Source organism: Thunnus albacares, chromosome 12 (assembly GCF_914725855.1).
Source record: "Thunnus albacares chromosome 12, fThuAlb1.1, whole genome shotgun sequence".
Classification (NCBI taxonomy): domain Eukaryota; kingdom Metazoa; phylum Chordata; class Actinopteri; order Scombriformes; family Scombridae; genus Thunnus; species Thunnus albacares.
The window spans coordinates 17806678-17823954 of record NC_058117.1 but is presented as its reverse complement, the minus strand read 5'-3'; the positions used below and the strand labels follow the sequence as shown (position 1 = coordinate 17823954).

At 40.3% G+C, this 17277-nt stretch overlaps 1 protein-coding gene across 1 annotated transcript in view; it reads right to left on the bottom strand.

Annotated features, from left to right (window-relative positions):
- Positions 1-17277, bottom strand: part of spidr (scaffold protein involved in DNA repair) — a 34209-nt gene that overhangs the window by 8047 nt on the left and 8885 nt on the right. Inside the window, exons 8-11 of the mRNA XM_044368670.1 lie at positions 16166-16385; positions 11824-12028; positions 10396-10634; positions 1609-1767 (exon numbers count right to left, since the gene is read on the bottom strand). Coding sequence (XP_044224605.1) covers positions 1609-1767; positions 10396-10634; positions 11824-12028; positions 16166-16385 — 823 coding nt within the window. The remainder of the gene's footprint in view (positions 1-1608; positions 1768-10395; positions 10635-11823; positions 12029-16165; positions 16386-17277) is intronic.

Genomic DNA, 17277 nt, shown 5'->3' with positions numbered 1-17277 from the left:
GTTTAGAAAACCAATCGCGTTAAGTCATTTAATGGCCTCATTTATAATGCCAGATTTTTGACATTTGCCTTCTCTCACCACGATCTAAATCTCACTAATGACAGACTGAAATCTGTTCATGTTCCCTGTGTTTTCCTGATGTTTCACATACGTCAATCTGATACTGGAAGTGAGGATCAAAACTCCGACAGGACACATCAATCTCTTCACATTCATTGTCTCTTTTCTAAGGAGTACTTGTTGAGTTCAGGGCGGCCGGTCAATGTTACTTATTCATCCATGAGGGTGCTGTCATATCAGCCAGTGGTTAACAACCTGTTAGTCAGCCTGTAATCAAGGGGTTTCTTTGTTTGGAACCGGTTCTGCAGCCCATTCAAGTCCAGCGAGGCCTGTTCAAGGATGAGTAACAACAAACTAACAGGACTCATTCAACTCACAGTGATTCTGATACTGAGCTACACTTGCTTTGCAAAAAAAGTTGACTTGCGTTTGTTTCACAGCTTTAAAAAAAGCTATAGTTTGTGGTAGCTGGTGATCTTTAAATATTTCCCTTTATTGTTGTTCAGAGATCTGAAGTGTGGATTAATGTTTACAGGTCTAACTTTTTTTTATATAGTTGGCACACATCCAAGAATAAGTTTCCTTAAAAAAAAAACTCTTTCCCATTATGACAATATTGACACATCTCACAGGCGCCAGGGTGGCTTCTAATCATTTGCTTAGAAAACCAACTCAAAGAATTAAATAGTTAAAGGAATAGTTCAACCTTTTGAGAAGTACACTTATTCGAGAGTTAAGAGTTAGATGACAAGACTGATCCGGATCTCATGTCGTGAGAGCTATTGATCTTCTCATCTAACTCAAAGGAAGAAAGCAAATTATAATATGCTTGGAAGTCCAAATGCTTTCTAAGAAACTGAGAAAAAAATGAATGCCTGATTTAACTCCAGCAAACCTCATGTGTTTTTCCACTTGAGCTAATAAGACGGCCCATGTTCGAGCACAGAAGATAGCCCATCCATCAAAGTCTGACCACAGACAACATTATAGGCTACAGTGGCATTGAAAATACCAAAGATGTAAACATACCCCCCAGCTGGTCTCTAAATGTTCCCATGTCAGTTCTTCTAACTGCTTCTAATCTTGGATCCCGACTATGGAAACTCACAAGGGACTCGAGAGCGTGCACCCCAGTATCACTTTACATGTAAACAAAGTAGCACTGGTGGCAGGACAACATAATCAGGTTTAAATGAGCTGCAAACATTAAATTCTCGTTGTACTGTAAATGTGGGCGATAATGTTTGAGAAGAGTGTTGAAAGATAAAAAACAGTTTTTAAATATTGGAAGCGTGTCGTCCACATGCGTGTGATGGTTTAGTTTGAGGCTTGATAGCTCAGAGGCCGCTTTACTGGCATTTCATATCAGGACTTGGCTATCACAGACATTTACCCAGGGCTGTTTTCCCCGATGGCTAAGCAGTCAGATAAGATAACTTAACATATAGAATTAACCCCTATCACAGATATAATACAGCAAAGCAATCAGTGTTGGTCGTAGGTTGAAGTTTACCAGGTCAAAAGCTAACCGGGCTCGGAGGGTCTCACCTTTCTCGAGTGACCCGCTGCACCACTTTAATGTCTCTCAGCACACAGGTCTTCCCCTGCCACATCTGGCAGTACCGGTGCAGGTCGTCTTTGCAGGACAGGAGATGGAGCTGGACCACGCTGAACATCCCGTAGCTGTCCTGGACAAGCACACAAAGCCTGGGGGGAGGAAAAAAACATGGAGAAAAAAATGAGACTAGTTTGCTGATCTTCACCTTAATGTTTAATTATGTTAAATTTATGTAGTTGCTTTTTCACTAAATTTTCATCAGAGAATACCTGTATGTTTCAAAAGAAGTTCTGCATATTTCATTATGTGAAGGAAAAGGAGAAGTTATTTACAAACAAGCTCCCAAAAATTTAACGAGGCAACGTTTCGACCTTCAAGGTATTTGTCGGTTTTTGCTTGAGGACTTTGAAGGTTGAGTTATTGACTCTTTTAACCTTTAAGTCAACATGGACAACAAGTCCAAACAGTGGACGTTGACAGTTGAGATTTTTTTTTTGTCAGTGGATTCATTCATTCATTTTTGGAGGAACTTACACTACTTACAGTATGCAGTTTTCTTTTGTATTTTGTTTTACTTTCGTCTTGTAGCTGCACCCTACTGCATGTGCATTATCAATCAATCAATAAAACACATAAATGGTTTAACTACCAGGTTTTGTGCTAACAATCAGATTTTCACACAAATCATTTATTTTCATTTTTTATATTTAATATAGACACGGATTAATTCCCTGATTAAAAAAAACAAAATCATGGGGAATATATACAGTGAAGTTTTTATGGAGATGAAACACAGCAGTGGAAAATAAATCCCCATAATTCAACTACCACTGCTCCCAGTGACACAGTAACATTACACAGTTATGGTATAGTGCTGACATTTGGAAGTGTTAAAGCCGGTGGCTGGTTTGACTGGCTGCTGCTGACAGAAAAGACCTTTGGCCTACAAAAAGTTGTGAAGCAGTGAACTGTTGTGTATTCCTGCACTCTGCTGCTCCCAGTGAGCAGAGAGCTGGAACTGCTATAGGCTCCAATATCTCAGTCCGTCAAGCCCAGACACAGCCCTGAGAGTAAACAGCAGAGTTCATATCCCCTGGTTAGACAAGCAACGGCTAAGGAAGGAGGAGGAGGAGGAGGAAGAAAAATTCAGGGAAGAGGGAGGAGGACTGTCAGTGTGCCCATCATGCATGTGCGTGCATGCATGCGCACATCCCACACATTGGGAAAGTTTCGAGACTGTTTTCAACCACCTGATTGGGCCTATAAATGGCTTCTGTTGGTTAACACGGGGTCTGTCTGTGTTTGTTTTGAGAGACCTGGAAATAGATACCTAAATAACATTCTTGACATGACTTTTGGTGGCTAGGCCAATGTCTAAAACCAAGATTATTCCCAGTTGTTTACTTAATTCACAATCCAAAATCAGACCTATATAACATCTTAGTGAAACAAAAAGTATGCACTAAAATGAACTTTCAGGCTTATGGATTTGTAAACACAAGTATAAAGCAATGTGAACAGATCTCAATCTCATCTTACATGCACGGTATTTATCAAAGCACAGAGCAATCACTTAGTGACACCGTAGACACCTTGTCGAGTCAAACGAGAAAAGCCCTCAGGATGAAATTTAAATCCTGAAACAACCTTTCAAAACACAAAATATTTACTACTGTTGGAGTGAGTAAGAGGCTACTGAATCCTGTAATGAAAAACTGTAACCAATAGGGCTGCAACTAATTACTTTCATAATTGATTAATCAATTTTAATTAAATCTATAAAATGTCAAAAATGTGAAAAAAACAGAGGCAACAGCAACATCTTCACATGGCATATTCTGTCCACAAATAAAAAAATATCAGCAAATTCTCACATTTTAGCAGCTGGAACAAGCAAATGTTCATCATTTTTGCCTGATAATAATAATACCATGCTCTGTGTTTTCTTGTAAACAAACAAACAAACATTATGATTATTGATGTTTCCTTGAAGTCTAACTAATTTCAGGTGCGTTTTCTTCCTCATAAAAACATTTTCAAAGCTGTTTTTTTAAAAAAAATATATCTTAACTCATGGATTGTTTACATCCATCTTTGCTTGCTGGCAGTTTTTTTACTCCTGCCTTTGTCCACATATTGCTACGTGTGTTGAAGGGTTGGGCTGATGGGCGATGCCATCGTCCATCGCCGATGGCTGACAGTCATCGACCAACCATCACACATCGTGATGTAACCCCCCCGCCCCCCCCCCGTTGTCTGTCCATCTTTTGCGTAGATTACATAACTCTTATTGGCTTTTTACTCACAAAGCTTTTATTGCACTTACAGCAACACAACAAGTGTAGTTAGTCGTCATCACGGCGACCTGGTTCACTGTCTCTCCTTGTTTTGCGGTCATTTATGGTCGCACTGAGTTTCTCTCCTCTCCTCTGTTTCACCATGGACGGGTCTGAGTGCTCCATGCGTGTGAGTGTGTGTCCGCTGAGCGGAACGGAGGAGAGACAGTGAACCACGTGAAGTGCTCGAGTCGATGATAACTACACTCGTTACGTTACTGTAAGTGCAATAAAAAGCCAATAAGAGTAATTTATTCCCCCCCTCTGATATCATCGTCCATCACGATGTTTCACTGTGGACATCATCATATGCTAATTCTGTAGACAACCCTTGCCACACGCTTGCTCAAGCATCCTTGTGCACAATACAAACAAAACAGGGACTCACTAATAAAAAAGTTGCTCCAAAGCACTACTAGTGGTCAAAAACTCCACACGGCACCTTCAAGCATTCAGAAAAATGTTGGTAATTAATAACTCTTTACAACTGACTAATAAGTTCATCAACTAATCATTTCAGCTCTAGTAACCAATTAGGACCTGTTTACCTGTGACCAATTTTTTTGTAATATATAGAATGATAAAGTTATTAACAGACTTAAATATTAGAAAATTATTCAAAAGACAACTACAACTAAATTAAAAAATACTGTTCAATATTCTGTACTTAAACACTGGTTAAACTAAAGGAAAATAAGAGTTTACAACATTAAAATGGTACTGGGATAAATAAAAAAAACAATATTTGACACTACTTAAAATATGAATACAGCTGCTAGAGTCACATTCAGGGAGGATAAATATACAATTTCACTTTTGGAGTGACAGTGGAGCTTGTCTGAACTTGAAAAAAATTATGTTAAGTATGAAATCTGATAGGACACTTGAGAGATTACAAAACAAAAGGGTGGTGATATGGTACCCGCTTGACATAAACAAGCTGGTAACACCTCCCCACTCACTCTTTCCGTTTAGCCCTTCACAGCCCCACTTCCTCAAACGGCGACCTCTCACTCCTAAAAATCTTCTGCCATTGGACAGTTTCAGTTACAGGCCGTTTTCAGGAATTTGTTATTGTGAGCAATCACAGAATTCTCAGCAACCCAGGTTTTCTTCCTGGAAGTACGATCCACTGAGCCTGTGCAAACACACACACACACACACACACACACACACACACACACACACACACACACGCACACACAGAGTCACACTGTGTGCGCATGCAACAGCCCATGCACATGCACATTACTTGGCAACACACTAAGTAAGCGACCCACACATTAAGAATACAGCAGAGAGGCCTCATTGGTGGGGGGTGGACGGGCGGGATTCCTTCCTATGTGTTGTCCACCAATCAGTGCAGGCAGAGTGATAAACACGGTTGTAACAGGATCCTTGCAGCACATTGTGTTCCTTCCTCACCAAGAAAAAAAAAAAAAAAAAAAAAAAAAAAAAACTAGCCTCTCCTCACTTCCTGCAAACAGTTAATCTTCTTGTTTATTCTACTCTGAATTTACGGGAACCTAACATCTTCTTCAGGCATAAATATCATACTGGCCTCTCTCCCCTGTGTATGTTAACACAGAGGCTAAACAACAAAAGGATAAAATAAGCATGCTGACCAAAGGAGTGAGTCATAGAGGCTGGGGACACAACATGAGAGGTACAAACTGTCCTTGTCTTTGTACAGAATGAGGCCAGTGGGCTGCAAAATAAACTACCCTCCTCTCCGCAGAGCAGGCATGCATCCTGGAAAAGTACTATAAGTAACACAATGAAGTAAATGTAAGTGAATGTGCACTGTGCAGAAAAGCAAACCAAAACCTCTCATGAGAAGGTTTTAAAGTTAGAAAAGTGTTACTTAGCACTTTATGGTGTATTTTAGATTGCAAGAACAATACAAAAACATGTTGAAAAGTGCTGACAAATAATAAAAATTAAGGGTTGAGGGTCAAACTATGACTTTCTAGTCATCTGTGGCATTAAGCAGGCAGGATCACCCAGGTATTCTGGTCTCAAGTTCTCATGATCACCTCCTAACTTTTACCCCATCTCCATCTATTCACTAACTCAACCTGTTGAATCTGTTTAAGAGGGAAAAGGAGGGAAAGTCAGGAGTGTTTCCGGTCAGAAGGCAGCGTTTGTTTACCAGCCGCAGAGGCAGCATGGCAGGAGCAAGTGTCACATTACAACCGATGCTCATTTAGCCACTTAGCTTGTCAGCTGAACGGGGCTCTCCTCCCTTAACCGCAGGGTGCCCCTCAGGCGCCTTCTGTCCCTGTCCCACTCAGAAACCAATACCTTTATTTTATTACTCAGCAAAGGACAAAAACAACAAGCCCAGGGAGGGCCGGGCAACTAAAGGTCATGCTCGCTGGCTTTGCTTCAAATAGCACATTCAGTGATTCATTAACTATAACAAGACCACTTGAGTAAACCTGTATGTCATTTGAATGATCCGGGAAGCTTTGAACAGCCCAGACTGCAACTTAACTACTGTTGTACTATTATAAACTCCACTAGATCTGAGATGAAAAGTCAAAATATCAATATTTTAAGTCATTTTCTGAAGCAAAAATGCCAAAAACAAAACTGGTTCTAGCTTCTCAAATGAGAATTTTTGCTGGTCTGCTTTCACACTAAAAACCTGTGTTAAAACAATGCCGCGCTCTGCGTTGGCAGGGGTGTGTTTACGGCTGCAACTATTTTTTTAGTATTATTGATTAATCTGTTGATTATTTTATCTATTAATTGTTTGGTTTATTAAATATCAAAAATGGTGAAAAATACAACCATCACAATTTCTTAAATCCCCAAGGTGAAGTCTTCAGATTAGGGATGTGAAAAGTTAACTGTTAATCGCTTAAACACCGAGAATATTTCTGACCAGTTAGGCATGTTGGAGGCTCTGACACTGAGAGGATCACCAACCCGTGGATACAAAGAGACACGACGGATCCATTTTACCAGCCTGCATGACAGCTAGCAGCTAGTTAGCATGGCTAGCATCGATAGCATAGCCATACCGTGTGTAGCCCACATTTATGCCTTTATTAGTTAGTGGGCAGTAAGGAAGCAGACAGGAAGCATGGAGAGAGAGAGAGAGATGGGTACGACATGCAACAAAGACCCCTGGCTGGAATCGAACCGGGGACATTACAGTTATGTGGCGTGTGCTGTAACCACCGCTACAGAATTTTGAGCGCCATTGCTAAAATTTCACAAGATCATTAATATCAATGGGCTACTAATGATCACTAATCACTCACACACTGTGCGGGCAGGATAATACCCTTCGTTAGCGTGAAATTGTTTTGAGTCATTCTTTCTCTCCTCATTCTTCAGAGGACATCTACGTGAAAGGTATCACTGCTGTTTGCACATTAAATTATTGTACATAATTTGCACACATACACATAACAGTGCATCATTTACATACATGTAGTAGTCAAACAGACAAAAATGTGAGGGAAGCACTGATATGAAAATTCTTGATATGAATAACAGATGTCAGTACTGTTAGTTGGTCATTTATGCCTGTTTGTCCGTTTGTCTTTCACCTGCTTGAACACAGCTTACCAAGGAACACAGTTTCACTCAGGCTACACAATAACCTCTCACTACTGCTGCATTTACATAGTTTCTGTTGTTTACACCTCTACAATATTCAAACTTAAAGCCAATTTGACTTTTAAATATGATTTTCAGCTCATTTGAAAAGATGATGATAGTGTAGCTGTACAAGCCTAAACAGACTATTCTGTGGCTATAGTGAAATAAATATTTTAGAGCTGGTTAATACAACAGCTCTAAAACAATACATTATAGGAAGGCTATAACTTGTTGCTATGATGACCTAATAACAATACAGGCTGAATATGAACATGGCTGTTGAAACTGTAGAAGAAATCACATCCCTCCTTACGTATTGGACTTCATTTGCAACGGTGGGGTTTTCCTTTCCTTGAAATTTTCTTAGAGTAGGCAAAGTTATAGATAACAGTGCCAACACACACGCCTAGAAAGTTACCAGGAGGTGTGTACGTGTAACGTTATTTCTGCGGCACACGCACTCGCATTTTTTAAATCATGCCATGATCTGCTCCTCTCATTATGGTTACAGGTTTGGCTGCAATAATAATTATAAAGACAGTAAATCTGGGGCAGACGGACGACATAACTTTAAGTTACTTTGCCAACTTAGATGTCAGGTGAACGAGCAAGCTAGCTTGCAAATTAAGTATCCTTAGGCTAACGTTATCAACGTTAAATATTTTCCAGGTTGGCAGGTCTGCGTTAACTGAAATTAACTCAATTCACAATTTCAACTTTCCACATCCACACAGGTCTGTTTACCTCTGCAAAGGAATTTAAGAACCGTCCTCATTTGAGGAAGCAGCCAGCTGGAGTGAGGAAGGGGAACGTGGGATAAAATCTATGTCGATTTGCAGTCTCTTAAGATGACGTTACACATTTGTCAATCGTGATCATCCCCGCTTGATATTTGAGTGAAGGCAGGGGGAATGAATCCGGCACTATGATTGGTCAAACTCTTCTTCTTTTGCTTTTCGACAGACTAGATGCTGCTGCCTCCTGTTGTTAGACTTGAGTACTGAATGTGCACAATTGAACTCACAGGTGTCACCAGCTTTTGTGTAGTTTAGAGTGACAAATTGTACCAATGTACTTAGATGTCAAAATGCGTACCCGCTACGTAAAATGTGTACAGGTTGGCAGGTCTGGAATAGGGCAGTGTGTAATGTGTGTGCGTAGCGAGTGTGTGGTTGAGCAAGCCGCAGAAAAGTGACAGTGAATGTGAGCGGAGCAGAGGAAAAGGTTAGCAATAAGTTGTCACTCTGGCAGTAAATGTATAGTACAGACTACAGTGTGTCAGTTAACAGATGCTGCAGCTTCTTGACTGTAAAATCTCATCTGTTGTTTCCCCAACTGTTGGGAAAGTGAAAGAGGGTTAGCCCCGAAGTTAGCGACAATAGGCTAGCCTAACCTGACCAGGCTCACTTATGGTGGACTGACCTTAAAGATGGACCAGCTATTCTCATTTTAGTGTCAATCTCAGCTGCTCTTAAACAGAGAACGGCACAAAGCAGTGAACCCAGAGGAAACACTGAATTTTTTATCTTTTGTCCCTGCGCCTGTTCGACTTTGTCACCAAACTGGCCTCATTCAAATGAATGCTCTTAAGACTGTATAAACATGTAAATTTTGGCTTTAGAAAATTGTTATGTGCAATTTTTCCACCACTTCCTGACAATTTAATGGCCCAAAGGACTAATCTCAGATATTAATCAATAATGAAAGTAATAATTAGTTGCAGCCCTCATCTCCACATCACTGGACTTGTTTTATACTTAATTTTATCAAAAAAAGACCGATAATTGGACATATATAAAATATAAGTAACCAGGGTTCCCACACCTTCTTGAACATCAAATTCAAGGACTTTTTCCAAGGACTATCCAGGCCTAATTCCCTCAAATTCAAGGATCCAACACAGCATAGTGTGAGACACGGATCAAGGTTAATTACTGTTACAACACTGAATTGTTATAATGAGAACTCACAGGCTTTACAGAAGCTCACAGACTATGTGGTCTCTTTCCTTCTCTAACACAACACAGCAAAACAAGATTCTATTCTTGCACAAAATATACAAATTCAAACACTTTCAATGACCCATATCTATTTATGTCTGCTTTAAAAAAACTTTCATGGCCTGGTTTTTTTTTTCTTCTCAAATTCACACACTTTCAAGGATTTCCAGGACCCGTGGGAACCCAGAGTAACTCTCACTCTTTTTCAGTGAACATGAACGTGCTGTATAGGCGTCACCTTCTGGTTAAGCAACCAAAGCTAAAACAAATCTGACCCAATTCCACACAACTATACACTTTTTGCAACGCTAAGACTGAGAGGCTTGACATTTTTACAACCATATAAAATGTACTTGTGGTTTTGTTTAGAGCATTAAGGTAACAAAAGCTGTTGCAAACCTGTTCCAACCCAGTGGAGTATGAGCGGGCAACAATTCAACTCTGGCTTGCTGGTGCACGAGATTCTGAAAACATCATGCTGTCTTTCCCGAGAAATTAGCCAGAATCGCTCAAGGAGGGGCTGGATTCAATTAGAAATGTTTGTGTCCTTTGTCAAGCAATGCCATATGGCTAGAGACAGTGTGAGCACTTTGTGGGGCCTGCTGCGCTCTGAACAATAGCTCGACCACTGAGACACTCTGTGCCACATGCAAGGCCTGAGACCAAGGAAACCAGCATGCAATCTTTACAAAAAGAATAATTTATATTGTAGTGCAGAAGGATACACTCAGATAAAATGTGATTCATCTTTTCCAGTCTCTTTTGGCATAAAGCGACAAACCAAAGGCCTTGCTGGGCTGCCAATTATCAACTAGTCCAACAGTACCTGGTTTTGCCTTTCTCTGCAGGAGCTGAGGAGGACCTGGAGGGAACTCTGAGCTTTAGGCCGGACACAGGGGAGCAGTCAGGGACAGGGATGGAGTAAACTCTTTGGACCACCACCACCACGTCCTGGCCCACAGAGCCAGCTTGGCCAAGTCCTTCAATAGCTTCCAGGAGAGAGAGACAGTGTCTTGTCAGAACACCTGAGCCTCCAAAACTGCACAGAGCATCGGGGACAGCGACCTGAAGGGGATGAAGATGTGAAAATGAGACAAACACTTCAAGTTTATGATGTACAGCAGCCCCATTGGAACCATAGACAAACAGTTGTTTACATGAAGGTAGATTTATATTCCTATTTGACTCGGTTTTGCTTCTATTGTATGTAAACATCATGAGGAAAGTTCTTACTCTGTTTATGAGATGCACAGTTAACATTCCTGCTTAAAATATTCTTAAATAAAGTTCTCTTACATATTGTTTACAGATAGTATTATGCATATAGTTTATGTCAACAAAAAGCATGGCAGTCAGCAGTATTTCTTAATCCTCTATATGTGGAAAAACCCAAAAATCCCAAACACCATTAGTCACTTTTAGTCACTTTAATCGTTTTAGACATTTCAGTTCGGTGAACTTTAACTTTAAGATTTAAGGGCTGAAACGCTGTTAATAAATGAAGTTTTTGTTTTGTCCACAGTTAGAAGAACTGCAGTAATGTTTATCTTGTGTATGAAATCTGAGAAAGGGTGTGGTACTGGGCACCATGTTTTCTCAGAAACTTTACTTCACTGATCGCTGCCAGAAGCACTTGACTCATTTATTTGCTAAAAGCAAACAGAAATTCAGATTTAAGAAATTAAACATACATGTAAACCAACCCCTTATGATATTCCTGCAGTAGAGATTGAATGCACCTGCAACTTAAGTGATGTGGTTTGGATGCTCCACCGAGACTATTTATTGTTCTGTGTGTAAGAATATTGTAACATGAACCTGATGAACTCCTGTGGCAAAATAGATTATTCACAGATTTGCACCTGTAAGCAACTAAACCTGAATAGAGTCTAATGGCAGGTAGCCAAACTACTCTGCACACAACATGCGGTAGCTGTCATCACCTGTCACCTGTCTTATTGTGTTGTGTGTATAATGTTTACAGTGTCATGAGTTTATAATTGTTCTGAAAAGCCACAATCAAAGATGGAGCAAAAAGTGGGTCATCATAGAGAGGGGAGGGGGATTGGGAAGATGCAATATTATTTAATTACGGGGATAACGGTGCATATTTTCAGTTTTACAGAAATAGTTTGAAGCATTTTTCCAGAACACACAGATCTATCATATCAAGCAGCGAGTGCGTTCTGAATCGGGGAATTAAAATGTTAGGCACTTAATTCTGACGTGGACGCAGCACTGCCAGTACACACACCTGTTTAGCATTGTTCTCTTCAGTGGTCCTGCAAACCTCCAGCAGTCTGAATGTTCGACTCAGAGAGTATGGCATGCACCTCCCTGCTGGGAGCAGGCCTCTGGGAACAGGCTCGTCGGCTGGTTTGGAAGCAGAGTAGACTTTCTGGCTGAAGTGTGTGCTCAGAATGATATCACAGCTGAAACCTTCCACGGAAAGACTTTGCCTGCAAAGAGACAAAGTTCATCAGTTTCGGATTGAGAGTATAGCAGTTGATTCAGTGCTATTGTTGCGTGCTACTTCTCGACTCTGCGCTTTCTTATTGCAAAGTAAAAATAACCGGTTTTGGGTCTTTGCAATAAAATTTAACATCTTCAAAGTGTTGGGAATGTGATTAAACTGACACAGCAGATGCAAAAATGTCTGATTTAACAGTAAAGGGAATAGACTGTTGCACAAACTTAGGGGGGCTGACAGCTCGGCACTGTTTGAATGTCAAACTCAGATAAGGTACCAACCACCTCCACAGGTCTGTTTAACATGTACCACCCAGCACAGAGCTCGAGTTCAAATACGTTAACCTCCTCCAAGACAAGTCAAACTAACATAACGGATGTGTGTGTGTCCTCTTTTACAGCGGTAAAAGATACATTTTCCATGTAATTGAGCTTCTTAAAAGGCTAGACCTCACAGCGCTGCACAGCTCGATTAAAACACTTTCCAAATGTGACATCATCTGTGGAAAAATACTTCAACGCCCGTCACAAACAGGCTGAGAGTGTGCTGATGAAAAAGACCAAATCAGACACATGGGCTGCAAAAAAAAAAACCTCTACTATGTGTGACCTGAAGTGCACTTGTGCTATTCTTTAATTTTACCGTTGAAAGCTTAAATTTCACTTCACTGTCTGTGCCAAGAAGATGATGCTGAACTGATCCATGAAATCTAAAGTAAAACATTTCTGGTCAAGTGTTTTAGCTCTTCAACACAAATAACACACACCTGAGTGATGTTTCTCCTGAGAACTTGAAAAACAGCCAGATAATTATATGGCATGCTGCTATGCTGTGGTAAGTTTGAATTACAGCTTAATTTTTCCCACATGTGACATGGATAATGGTGTGATGTCTTATCACTGACTCAGAGCCAAGTGCACTCGCTGACTGAAACTGCCGTTCATGTCACAGCTCGTCTCAGACCTGCGGTGATAGTTGAATCACAGGAATCAAACACGCAGATAAAAAAAAACAACATACAACTTGTTTAGATATAGAATAGAAAGGGGAACATTATTTAGGAGTCAAATTATTATATACATTCAGTTTATTATGTTTAACAGAACAATAAATCCTACTTTTGTGATGGTTATAAATGTTAAAAAATATATTGTGGAGGCTGCAGTTCATTGTATTGTGTTACACTGAGGAATGTTTCTAATATTAAGTCTATCGTCATTAATATAAACAGGTTAGTGTAGACACTGTGTCCTTTTACAAATCAAAGGGAGAAATTATCTCTAATATAAACTATGGCGAGTATTTGAGTATATTCAATAGATAGTCACAATTTATCACACGCACAATCAACACTTGGTGGAGTATAACACAAACACCTCTGACAGTATGTAAAAACAATTAAAAATGATGGTGTAGTTTAGTTTTTATTGCAGGATTAGTGTCTTTGATAGCATCTGACTGTACATCCGGTTCCTGGAATTGTGCTCATCCCCTGTACTGTAAGCACCCAAGCAAACTAATACCGACTGGGTTATGCATTGACCACGTCTAGTACTAACTGTGAGCTTTTACCCTTGTGGCACTGACACTAGGATGACTCATTCATTAGTCAATCAACTGAAAATGAATCGATCAGTATTTTGACAGTCAAATGTTTTAGTCATTCATCAAGTAAAATGCTACAACGTTCACTGGTTACACTTTCATAGGTGATAAAAACCTGCTTCATATCATGAATAAATACTGACTGCAAGTAACAAATAATGTAAATAATGATAAGTTACAGAGTTAGCGGATATCTATAAGACACATACAACCTTTCTGAAATTCAGTGAAGTAAAAATAACATTACGTTAAGTACATTAAATCTCAGATACTTGCACTTTACTTGAGTATTTCCATTTTATGCTGCTTTATATTTCCTCACTAATGTTACTTCTCAAATCAGGATTTTACACACAAAGCATATGATGAGCTTATAAAATATGATGCAATGTTATAGATTACATTACCCAGAAGCACATAAAATAAACTTCACATCAATAAACTAGCTGAGGTGGAGTCTAGTTGGTTGGTGTGACAACATCAACTGCTTACATGTTGATGCATCAATAGTTATGATCCAGTAATATAATAATAAGCAGGGGCTATTATGCATTAAAAGTACTTTTACTTTTTATTTGTAATACTTACTTACTGTATTTACTTAAGTAAGTTTAAATGCAGGACCTTTACTTGTACTAAAGTACTTTCATAGTGTGGTGTTACTTATTCTACTTGGGTAAATGATTGAGTTCCTCGTAAGCTACTGCTGAAATCTGCCAAACCTGATACCAACTTCTGCCTATGAATAAGTGCTCCTGTTGTGATTAACACCGAAAGTAACATTTGTCAGTCCACAATCTAAGCAGATCATAGATCTGTCATCAGTAGAGGCTATAACGTTAGTAGAGCAGAACGTGCTGTTCACGAGAACAGGTACAACACCCGTACAGGAAGTATGACCCCATTGTGAACAGGTGAGTGGGCAGTTGTCATCATCAGACAGGTAGCTGGGTTAAGGAGTGGCACGGCTGCTGGCGTCACAGCTCGTAAGTGAATAATCCCTGCAGGTATTTCCGCTCCAGCCTCGGCCCACTCACAACTAGGAGTGGGAGGTGGGAGGGGCCAGCCTACTCGCTGCAGGAATTATGGGGGAGGTTAACCCCTCCAGTGTCACACAGGAAACTGATAGGAGGAATTTTACTAGACGTACAGATGCTCTAAATTCTGGGTTTTTCCACTCGCCTCTGTCTTGGTGGTGTAGAAGTCTGATAAACGAATATCTCTCCCGAGAATATTAAACTCGTCATCTGCTTTTCTTATTCGTGACTGTTCTGTTGTGATTTAGGGACTTTTTTTTTTTATGGAGTTAAAATGTCGACCAAATGCTGTAAGTGCTGACGTAAATTAGACTAAAAGAGAATTTAAGAGACGCATCTTCAAATGAAAAGTAATTCTTTGAAAGAGTAAATGGGTGTGTTTTTTGTGTGGGGGGGGGGGGGCTCTACTCTATCGTGTGAGTTCAGGAATAGTATACAACAGGGAAAGAGAGGTGCTAAAGCCAGAGATACTCTCAAACCACCATGTGTTTTCAATCTCAGTCCTTTGGCTCCCTCCACACTCTGCTCCCAAATGCTCCAGAAAATAATCCTACTGTGTTTTTTCCCCGGCTTGCTGGAAATGACCTAACTACTGCCAGGAAGAGGAATGTGAAGCATTCCCTGGAGCTGTTCGTGACGTCAGAGCACCGAGGAGGCCCCTGCGCTTCCGCCAGCCTGGATATTCCAGAGCACACTCAACCCAAACTCCCAACAGCTGGAGTCAACTGCTGCCTTGCTCCAACTCCAAAACAATCCCGAAAACACACACGCCCCCCCCTGCTTCTCTGCCCTGTATGTGAGGGACTGCTCTGCTCTTCACATCTGGGCCTTTATGAACAAAAAGACAGTGCTAAGAACAGTACTTTTTAAACTTAAAACCCCTAATAATTCTATTTAATAAAAGAGATTTGGGTAGAATTACGATTAAGCTATTTGATGTGTATTGGTTCATGTGTTGTCCATTCTCACAAAGTATGCCTCCTCAGCAGCTTTTGTGAGATCCTGTTACTCTTTGTCTTGCATGTAGTGAGTCAGTCTAGTATTGTGTAACTGCATATAACTGTGCCTTTTTTGTGTGGTTTTGATCACCTGCCAAGACATGAATAAGTTAAAAATCCAAAACAGGGAAATGAAAAAAAAAAAAAAAAAGGTTTCACTGACCGATACACTTTGCATTTTTCACAGAATGTTGCTCTTACCATTTTCAGTATTATTTCTATGTATAGAACCAGGCAGTGTTTTATAATTTAAGCCTTATTCATTTTTAAAATAGCTTGCAGTTCATCTTGAATTTCATCAGAAATCTCTGAAGTGACAAGTGATCCTTTTTTCTTGATATAAAAGTCAAATTTTCTGCAGCATATGCTCAAAGGTTGCAACTATCCAAATTAAACTGCATGTGCATCCATAGCACTTAACAGTCAAAGGTGACTCTCATGTAAAGGGTGGTATACAGTATGCATGTTGCAAACACATCCTCTCACCATGGTGGATATACGTGGATGATATCTCTGGGCACAGGACTCAGCTGGGCTGCGGTCTCTCTATTGAACAACACCAGCATGCGAGCGCTTTCCTCAGCAAGAGGGTGGCCGTGTTGGTGGGCCTCTCCTGGAGGCTGGCGGTGCTCACAGTGCACCAGTTGCATGCTGCACTCCTCCTGAACCTCCAGCACCTCCAGCACCAGCACGCCAGGCCTGTCCACTGGAGAGCAGAGCAACAACAACACAGATGTTGAGTGTGCGATCTGTTTCAACGCGCACGCCTTTTGTGTGTGTGTTTGCGTACAGAGTGTACTCATGGACTCATGCTCTCTGTGGGACTCATTATGCGTTATGAGAGTAATTCACTTTTATCATCAGAACAATTCGCACTGCATAACTGTAAAGCTGTTACTGACTCAGACTGAGAAGGATATGAAACGCAGTAAATCCCACAGGGTGAGTGTGTAAATGTTTGGAATTTTACCACAGCACTGACTGTGCTTTTGGCCAAAACAATAAAGACGACAGAGATAATTAAGAAGAGCAAATCAAGACAATGCCCTAAAGCCATAAATCAAATGGAGATAGGAGACCAACTTCACTACATGCAAATTTTGTGTGTAAAGTTGATTGCTCTGAAATTGTGAAAATTGTAGCATGAGAGCTCAGAGTCAATGAAGCTCTGTGTCTGGGTATGTTACCCCCGCTGAAAGTGGCCAGCGGGGGTATTTTAATATGATAAGAGTAAATCATATCAAAGAGATCACTGGAGAGCTATTAAGTTTTAGCATGCATTAGTCCAAACATGAATGCTAAGTGCTTTATCTCTGCTCCGTGCACATTAAGTCCCAGATTACAAAATCATCGGAATAACAGGCCTCGGGCAGCAAGCCAAAACTGAGATAGAACTATAGAGTCCTCCTCTTGACCTATAATGATCTGATAAGTCACAGGCAAAGAATTATGTCAGGGAAAAAAAAAAAAAAAAAATCAAGGCTCCTACATGTGCTTGTTCTAGTGCACTTACATCATACACCAAATTTACAACAAAGATAAACAGGTGTCCTATAACAGCATGAGCTTTGTCAAATAACAGTGTTGTTTTTGTTGAG